Genomic DNA, 10,588 nt, shown 5'->3' on the forward strand with positions numbered 1-10,588 from the left:
AATTTCATTAAAACAACTTCACCAATAGTTATTCAAATATTTTGGATAAAAATACCTGATTGATGTATTTAATTGTAGATAAATTACGTTTGGAATTATCTGAGAAGTTGGAGAACGATCTGGAGGAGAGGAAGAGGAAACATGAAAGTGAGATGCAGGCAGCTAGAATAGAACTAGAAAGAGCTGTAGAATTATCAAAACAAAAGGTAAGTGAAAATATCAGGGCTGGGCTGACTTTAAATATCCTATGGCTTGTAGCTAGATAGAAGACAGAAAGGGTTTAGACAGGTTTCAGTGTAAGGCAATGATTAGCGTGGTTCCCGTCAGCATTAGAGTTGTGTTTGCAATAAGCTTTATTTTATTTTTTTACGTCTGCTTCCATCGAGCTTCAGTTAAATATAGACGTGTGCGAATCCTCGACATCTGAAGCCCTTTGCTATAATATATAGAGGGAACTAACTGTCATGGCTAGCCTGGAGGTCGGGTGTTCGATCCCTGCAATGGCCAAGAAAGTTCATCGGGATTTTCCGACATTGTCAGTGGTGCAGGACGAAGGGCCTGACAAGGAAAGCTGTCTAGTCGTTCGGATGGTACGAAAAACTGAGATCCCGTGTACACATTGGCGTGCACGTAAAAGATCCCTTGACAGTTGGAATTTGATATAAGAGTAGGCCGTAGTGCAGCTGCCCAGGCAAAATTTCCCTCATAGCACACTGTATGGCGTATGCCCGTCTTCATTAGCCCAGTTCTGATTAGGACGTTAAACCCCATTTCATTTCATTTCATTTCTATGTATACTTAGTGTTTTCGACTAAAATCGTTGATTTAGGTACTAAAAATGTCGGTCAACTAGCTTAGTATCTGTAGACAGACAGCCTAAGTTTAGACTTCAGGATTGAAACCCTTCATTTTGATTAAAAAAAAAACATTTTTATACAAAATACACATAGAATAAATCATCAAACAATCAAGACGACTTGTACTTGTAGATGTTCAGATGACTCTCTTGGTATAAGTTATTGTGTTAGTAACAAATCCTTCATTATTAGGAGTCATGGTGGCTAAGTGGGTAAGACGCTGGCTCGCCAGCCTGGAGGTCGGGTGTTCGATCCCTGCATTGGCCGAGAAAGTTCATCAGGATTTAAGGACAGCGTCTAGTTGTGCGGAGAGTATGAAAAACGAAGGTCCTACGTATACATTGGTATGCACGGAGAGTAGGCCGTAGTGCTGCTGCCCGGGAAAAATTTCGCTTCATTGCACACTTCATGGCGTATGCCTGTCTTCATAAGCCCAGTCTGAGCAGAATAGTAGGACGTTAAACCCCATTTCATTTCATTTCCTTCACTATTATTGATGTTTGATTGAACGACTGATTTAACATTTAGCTAAAGGGCATAGTTTTGATCCCATGCTTATATTAAAAAAAAATTATTTTATCCTACTGATGTTTTTTAATTGAAGTTTTACTGTTTATTAGGATCGCAATAACAATCTACGTATTGAAGAGTTACAAAAGGAGGTAGAAAAGAGAGAAAGAACAATACGTAATCTGGAAGATGAAGTGAGATCTTTGAAGAGATCCATCGAACAATTAAAGAAAGACATGAAACAACGGGATCAAGACATCAAACAAGTCAAACATGAAGCAAAAAATCAAATCAAGTAACGTCTAGTTCTAATAACTCTTCAGTAATAAACGCATAATATGGGACACAATTGAAGAGCCCCGGGGAAGAACGATCTAAGTCACTTTTTCAACGAACCCCAGTTAATGGCGCCATCTGATACCCAGTGGTAGCAAATTGTATAAGCTTTCTGTGGAACAATCAATTTCAGGTAAAAACGATCGGAGTTACATCGAACCAAGGCCTTTCTGAAATGGCCTTCCGACCAATACGTCCATTGTACCCTTTATTTGACCTTAATTTGGCTGAAAAGTGGAAGTAAGTTGTTGTACTGGTAATTATGATTCGTATTAATCATCATTTTGAAGTTGTAATTAAACCCACTCGTTCTGTTCGTGTCAAGCATTCTCATCCAAAAATCTTTTTTGCTAAAAGACAAAAGATCGTTCTTTCCCTGGACTCTTCAATTACTTTTTTTATTAAATCGATGTTTGATAAATTTGAGAGAGCCCTCAACAAAACATTGCTTTAATTAAATAATAAATGTGTTCCATATTATGTTTTTATGTTTATGACATGTATCGATTGCTAAATGTCGCTCAAAGAAGAATCTCTTCAGTAATTTTATAGCGATTGATTTTCTGGGCAACGTTTCAACTCCGATTCCCTACTCTTTATCAAACTTTTTTGTTTATTACTGAGCAACATTTCGACTCAGTCTCATTAAAACACAGAACCCGTTTCGTTTTTATAGTTCAAAATTTCGTTTTGCTCGTTTTACTTGTCTTTACTACACTAGGATCTGGAAAAGTTGTTATTATTGACATGTTCTGAATTGTGTGAGGAATTATCCAATGAAAAGGTCTGTTACGGCGAGCTTCAGACATGTTTTGCATGGAACTGTGGGTAATCCACTAGCAACAATAATGCTGATTGGTTAATCAAATGTCTGACGTTATAGAGTGAAAAGCCGCTCGTATGACCTCTAGCGCGACCTATCACTACAAGCAGTCAGATCTTCATGTAGGGTAGGCCATTGAAAGTATAAAAAAACAAAACGAAATATAGATCTGGATTTTAATCAGATTGCATTTCGACTAGGAATCTCTATTCTGTATCAAGCAAATGATACAGTTATATAATTAAACATGGATGCTTGCAAATGATTCAGAGAATCCTAGTGAAGTGTTGACATATGCAGGGCAGAATACTATGGAACAGACGTACTGCTTACCAATGTAGAGAGCCATGGTGGCTAAGTGATTAAGATTCTGGAGGTCACAGGTTTGCTTCCGAAAATCCTGATGAACTTTCTGGTGTGGTTTCCATTTGTAAGTGGTGCAGGACGGAGAGGGCCTGACAAGGACAGCTGTCTAGTCTTTCTGATGGAATGAAAAACAGAGGTCCCCTGTACACATTGGCATGCACGTAAAAGATCCCTTGGCAGTTATAATTCGATATAAGAGTAGGCCGTAGCACCGCTGTCCTGGTATAAATTTTCCTCTGTATGGCGTATGCCCATCTTCATTAGCCCAGTTGGAGCAGAACAGTAGGACATTAAACCCCATTTCATTTCATTACCACTGAGCAACATTTATCAAGCAAATGATGCAGAGTAGAGAATCCTATTTGAAACCAAAATGTCGCTCCTGTGATAATCCATAATTTTTTATTTTGATCTTTTAGACATTTGGAAGAAGAGTTCCGTCACGAATATCAACGTAATGTTGATAACTTGCAGTCGGATCATGTCCGTGAAGTAGAGGAGATGGTAGCCCAATTTAACCAGGCTCAAAGTTTATTAAAAGATAAAATATCTTCTATACAGTTTGAGTAAGCTTTTGAAATTTTATTCAGATAAGAACACATGTAATAGTAACTCTTAATTTTCACTGAGAATTGAAGCAGTCAATTTGAAGTTATACTTTATTACATGTACTTAGGGTGGGGTGGGAGCAGAGATCACAATCACGCAAAAATCTGCTTTTTTCACACATTTTTTAAAAAAAAAAGATACAAATATTGACGGATGCTGCGTAATTTACACGCAGAATATTTCCCAACGTGAGAATAATTAGATTATTGTATGTAGTAGTTTGTACACTAAGTCATCAATTTATGTGCTTCACGCTGCATTTACACACCGCTACTGTGCGTAATCTCCGTAGCTATTCTGAAACACCCCCTATTTTGCCGTACTGGAAGCAATAAAGCACATTTCAGTCTTGTCATCGGATGTGATAAATAAATAAATAAAAAAAAATAAGGTCCCCTGTATCAATTGGAAGTTGGAACCATGGTGGCTCAGTGGCCATCATTTCTGGGTTTGATTCTGGTGTAGGCCAAGATTGTTCCTTGAGGTTTTCCAGTGTGGTTTCCCCTTGTCAGTGGTGCTGGATAGACGATGTGGCATGGAAAACGGAGGTCCTTTATAAGCATGTAGAACAACATTTGGCAGTTAGAACTCACAGGAGAGTAGACTGAAATGTTTCTGTCTTAGTAAAATACCAACTAGTTGTCAAATGAAATCCCTATACAACATTTAGTAATTAAACATTACTATACTGATTGTTTTCCATATAAATTTGTGTTTTTACATTATATGTTAAATGTCATTCCATTCATAATTTATTGGCCAATTATGTAAAAGGCATTTAATGTCTGTCCACAGAGCCTTAGTAATGGACTCACCACCCTTTTTGTTTTTTCAGATTACAGGAAGCAGAAGAAAGATACAGAAATCGTGAATCACGACCAGAAGACCTGGAACTTATCATGCAGTTACGAGACTCTATATCCGAGCGAGAATTACGCGTCAAGGAATTAATTGTAAGTTGAAATGTTGGCTTTGTCGTTACCCTGTGAAGAGGGTAAAGGCGTGTTGGTGACCAAATAATTTAACATGTGCACTTCAAATCATACAGTCTGTCATTGAGTCAAGGGGTCTAGTTTCGATTCTCTACTTGTACGTGACCAGCAGTAGGGTCACCTGTCCAACCTCGCAGGTTTCCCTCGAGTTCCTCTGGTTTCCTCCCACTGCTAAAGACGATTTGTTTGTCCTGAAACAACCAACATTAAACCCCGTTTCTCACTCTCTCCCCCTCTTATGGCAGTTTATTTATGGCCAGAATAAGCCTTTCATGACCACAATCTGATGAAGCTCACTGGAAACCATGTGGTTTTTCAGGATGGATTCAAACTTAAATTCTATTTAAACTCAAGGTTTTTTCCAGTGTCTGATGATGCAACACATTATGACCAGGATATACTGATTTACCAGTATAAATGAACATCTGTGAATATTACCCCAGAAAATTAGAAAGTATTCTCTTCAAATATTTTGAGGGTGGCAAATTTGCTCAACTGCATTAAAAGAAAATAAAGAAGGTTTTTTTTTTGTTGGGACTATAGACGGATTTGATTTTCCACAAAAACACTGCATATATCTCAGAAGTAATTTTTTATGTGTATGGGTGTTGTGATTTTCGTAGGGATAAACTCAAAAGATTGCCCCTGGCACACAAAAGTCTAGGTTCAACATTGTTACTGTCCCTATATTTATATACCGGTAACTCATGTCTCTTCCTCTGGATTTCCACGCGTAGTTTCCCCCATGTCAGTGGTGCAGGACGGAGGACTTGACAACGAACAACTTCTAGTTGATTGGATAGGACAAAAAAAAAATGAGCTCCCATGTAAACATTGGCATTCATGTAAAAGAACCCTTGACAGTTGGAATTCGATATAAGAGTAGGCCTTCAGTGCTGCTGTCTGGGCAAAATTTCCTTCATAGCACTGTGGCTAATGCCTTTCTTCATTAGCCAAGTTGGAGTAGGATGTTAAACCCCATTTCATTTCATTTGATTTGTTTATTTCAGGATGAGAAGAGATTTTATCAGTTAGAACTGGTGAATAGAGAAACCAACTTTAATAAAATATTCAACACAACTCAAAATATTGGAGTTTTAAATCCACTAACGGCGAAGGTACAGTACCTATTTATGTTTAAACTTTTATCTTAACATGTTTTCTTTCCAAATTATAATTTTCGGAATTAAAACTGCTGCATGGTTTTGAATTCATTACTCACCTGAACGACTCAGGTGCATTGATGAATCCAAATGGCCTCTGTTCTGCCTGTCAGACAGGTATCCATAACTTTTTATCTTTAAAGGAACTAAACCTCTTTATGTCAAAAAATTGTATTGAATTGGGTTGCTCAGTGATGGACCAAGGTCTATGCCAGTAATTTTTTTTTTATCAAGACTAAAGATGTATTATGTAAGATTTAGATAAAGAGCTGACATTTCACGCTAGAATAGTTTCAAAATAGATAGTGAGAAATGAGTATATTGAAAATTTCAGTCAAATTACTTCATTCTGAGCAAAATTATGACTGTTCAGAGAATAGTGGAATAGCGATTGTTATTGTTACCGTTACGGTTAAAGTCTTGATTATCCGTTTTTTTAATTAAATATTTAAACAACAATCTTGTTTTAACCTATTGAAAATAGCAAGCATCTGATTGTCTAGAGAGTTGATTATGGGCTTGTCAAGTTAATAAATGTCTAATTAATAATTTATATATAACATTGAGGCGAAAAGAATGGCCTGCAATAGGCAAATTTACCTCTTACATAATGCATCTTTAAGTTGCTAGATTACTAATGTTAGTTTTTGACCTACTGTGGAACACAAAATTACTGGTTGTATTTATAGATGTAAAATTGTCAACAAATGAGATTGTCACCAGACAAATAGAATCAAATTATAAAATCCTCTGAAATTGGCCCAAAAAGATTTATTCATTTAATGTCAATTTGAATATCAGATTGAAGGTTCCCTACTCTCAACCAATAACAAAACGAGAATATCCTTATTCCTTTTAGAATCGTAATAAATATCCCTTAGCATAATAGATATCCCTTAGCATAATAAATATCCCATAGCATAATAAATATCTCTTAGCAGAATAAATATCTCTTAGCATAAAAAATATCCCTTAACATAATAAATATCTAAATATCCCTTAGCATAATAAATATCCCTTAACATAATAAATATCTAAATATCTCTTAGCATAATAAATATCCCTTAACATAATAAATATCTAAATATCCCTTAGCATAATCAATATCTCTTAGCATAATAAATATCCCTTAACATAATAAATATCTAAATATCTCTTAGCATAATCAATATCTCTTAGCATAATAAATATCTAAATATCTCTTAGCATAATAAATATCCCTTAACATAATAAATATCTAAATATCCCTTAGCATAATCAATATCTCTTAGCATAATAAATATCCCTTAACATAATAAATATCTAAATATCTCTTAGCATAATAAATATCTAAATATCCCTTAACATAATAAATATCAAAATATCTCTTAGCATAATAAATATCCCTTAACATAATAAATATCTAAATATCCCTTAGCATAATCAATATCTCTTAGCATAATAAATATCCCTTAACATAATCAATATCTCTTAGCATAATAAATATCCCTTAACATAATAAATATCTAAATATCCCTTAGCATAATCAATATCTCTTAGCATAATAAATATCCCTTAACATAATAAATATCTAAATATCTCTTAGCATAATAAATATCTAAATATCCCTTAACATAATAAATATCTAAATATCTCTTAGCATAATAAATATCCCTTAACATAATAAATATCTAAATATCCCTTAGCATAATCAATATCTCTTAGCATAATAAATATCCCTTAACATAATAAATATCTAAATATCTCTTAGCATAATAAATATCCCTTAACATAATAAATATCTAAATACCCCTTAGCATAATCAATATCTCTTAGCATAATAAATATCCCTTAACATAATAAATATCTAAATATCTCTTAGCATAATAAATATCTCTTAGCATAATAAATATCCCTTAGAATAAAAAATATCCCTTATCCCTTAGCATAATAAATAAATATCCCTTAGCATAATAAATAAATCTTAGCATAATAAATATCCCTTAGCATAATAAATATCTCTTATCCCTTAGCATAATAAATATCCCTTAGTATAATAAATATCCCTTAGCATAATAAATACCCCTTATCCCTTAGCATAATCAATATGAGTATTACATTAGTAACTTTGTTATATGTAATACATCATTTTAATTTATGCATAGTAATGGTAGTTTATGCATTAATTACATTTATAAGATTATAAGTGGATTTCAATGTTTACATGTAGGCCGATGTCTTATTTGAATTTTAGTTTATTTTATTTGTATATTTAATTTCTGAACCTTATTTTGTAAAACGCACATGTATGAAAATGTACAATAATAATAATAATTTAAATTTCAGCCCAGAGGAAAGAAAGGTGATAAAGCCCCGTTGAAACATTCTAGTGCTCCTACCTTATCACAACGTCTCGATCCGTTGCCTAATTCACCATTACACGATGCAAAACTCAATCCTACAAAACCACTACCATTGCCTTCATTTAATAAAAAATTTGTCAAATAGAATTTTTACATCAAACTGGTTTAAATTAAACAGAAGCCAACAACCGCCTTAATCAATGTAATTTTATACAATGTGAATACAAATCTGATTAACATACAGATCTATATTTCGTCTCGTTTTTTTATAGTTTCGATGGCTTCCACTACATTAAGATCTGACCGTTTGTAGTGGGAGGTTGCGTCAGGGGTCGTACAAGCGTCTTTTGAACCTGCTTTAATCTGTTTTCTATTGCCGCGAATGTCTACCCCAAGTTCCTTGTGCTAGATGAGAAGAACTTGACTCAACACACAATTTGATTGGTTGCGTCAGGGGTCGTACAAGCGTCTTTTGAACCTATGACATTAGTTATTCGATTAAACAATCAGCGTCTGTGTTTTAAGTAGGTATTCAGAGATGTAACTTTTGCTTTAATCTGTTTTCTATTGCCGCGAATGTCTACCCCGAGTTCCTCGTGCTAGATGAGAAGAACTTTGCTCAACACACAATTTGATTGGCTAATCCCTCACAGCAACCAGAACTCGGGTTATTTAACCCTAGTAGTGAAGACAAGTAAAACAGGGCCCTGTTTCTCGAAATCTTAACTAAAGATAAAATCCAAATTTTAGTAGATACTTCAATTTTGATTGGCTAAGCACTAAAATCAATCTAATATTATCCAATCAAATTGCTAAAATTTGGATTTTATCTTAGTTAAAATTTCGTGAAACAGACCCCTGGTTATATAACAAATCTTCCAGATCCTAGCTGGTAAAGACAAGTAAAATGAAATTATGAATTATAAAAAAAACGAATCAAAATAGGATCTGTATTTTAAATTTAATCGGATTAAATAAAAATTATTCCAGTTCTCTTGATACTGCGGCTTCACTTAAAAAGGGCTGTACAACCCTTTTTTTTATTTTTTAAGGTTAAACCATTAATCAATGAAACATTTCCTTGGGTAAAGGGATGTGACTAGTTAAATCAGAATAATTTTTGGGACCGATTGTCTGAAAACTACAATAATGTTTTGAACGATTGTCTGATTGTCTGAAAACTAGAATAATGTTTTGTTATGGCCTAGAGATTTTGCTAGTTTTGACTTTGATCTGGTCAAAAAGAGATCAGATTTGAGAAAATAGGTCAAATCGGTCTCTTGTGTTAGTCTGATTGCTTATTTATTGAAATGCATTATAGAAAGAGCTGGAAATAAAATAGGTTCATTGTCTTATTTTACCTGAACATGAAAGCCTTGTTTATTATTTAAAGGAATGAATGTGTTATAGACTTTTATGTAAATGGTGGTTTTTGAATTTTAGTATCAAAGATAGTAAAAAAAGGCATATTTAAATGGTATGAGCTATACATTTTACTGCTGTTTTAATAGACAAAACGATATGTTGGAATTTCTTGTTATTTTGTGATTTATTTATTTGTATATTTATTGCAGAGTCATTATTTAAAGTTTCCGTCCCCTAAAATAGCATTACTATATAATATGTAAATATAAAGCAACTCCTTTTACAATCAAAGAAAGAGATAGATATAATAATTAAAGGATATGGAGGAATTTCTTGTTATTTTGTGAATTTATTTATTTATCTATTTGTTATGAGACACACACACACAGAGAGAGAGAGTTTATTGTCCACTGACACAAACTAAGTCAATTCGTGACTAATTATCTGTTATGATTAAGGGATCATGTAGGGTTATTATTTAAAGTTTCCTTCCCCTTAAAAGAGTTAATTATTTAAATTTTTGCCTCCTGCTTCCTTGGGACAAAAATGAATTTATGGCTCTTCTCAAAAGCCTTTAATCCCAAATTTGTATGTTTGGCAATTTCAGGAGACTCAAGTTGCTATTCCTTTATCAAGATTCCAAACAATGGAAAATTAAATTGTTCTGGTCCGTTAGACTGACAGGATGTAATTATTGATTTGAAATGTTGGTAAAGGATACAATCCCAATGAAATTTTTAAACATGGATATTAGACAAATAGGGTTTTAACCTTCAACAGTTTCATAATGAAGTAGTTTGCAAGGGATTCAAATCCCTCCAATGATGATCATCGCCTTCAACAATATTCCCAAGAATCGAAAGATTTAGTCCTGAACACCCCTAATCAAATTTCAAATCTTTTAAACTCAATAATTATATTATTTTACCATTCTTTTAAAGATAAATTAATTTGATAGTTTTATGAACAAGATCCAGTATTTTATGGACTGACAAAAAATCCATTAAACTAGAAAAACATGTTCCCAAAAAAATAAAGTTTAGAAAAAAGCTTTAACATTGTCATATTTAACATTTTTCTAACCAAAAATAATCCATTGTGTTGTCATAATATTCCTGCTTAATGCATTCCTGAACGTCGAAATCAATTTGATTTTAAGCGAAAATATTTTTATGAAATATTACAATAAATCTGCGCTTGTCATGAGTATATTTCAGATCCTTCT

At 33.6% G+C, this 10,588-nt stretch overlaps 1 protein-coding gene across 1 annotated transcript in view; it reads left to right on the forward strand.

Moving 5' to 3' along the window:
- The window catches only part of LOC126814672 (protein FAM184A), a 103,218-nt gene extending 93,300 nt beyond the window's left edge, over nucleotides 1–9,918 (forward strand). The window contains exons 12-17 of the mRNA XM_050539980.2: nucleotides 79–206; nucleotides 1,478–1,662; nucleotides 3,312–3,458; nucleotides 4,337–4,454; nucleotides 5,504–5,611; nucleotides 7,982–9,918. Coding sequence (XP_050395937.1) covers nucleotides 79–206; nucleotides 1,478–1,662; nucleotides 3,312–3,458; nucleotides 4,337–4,454; nucleotides 5,504–5,611; nucleotides 7,982–8,143 — 848 coding nt within the window. The 3' untranslated portion in view covers nucleotides 8,144–9,918. The remainder of the gene's footprint in view (nucleotides 1–78; nucleotides 207–1,477; nucleotides 1,663–3,311; nucleotides 3,459–4,336; nucleotides 4,455–5,503; nucleotides 5,612–7,981) is intronic.
- Nucleotides 9,919–10,588: the final 670 nt, after the last annotated feature.

Source organism: Patella vulgata, chromosome 3 (genome assembly GCF_932274485.2).
Source record: "Patella vulgata chromosome 3, xgPatVulg1.2, whole genome shotgun sequence".
Lineage (NCBI taxonomy): Eukaryota > Metazoa > Mollusca > Gastropoda > Patellidae > Patella > Patella vulgata.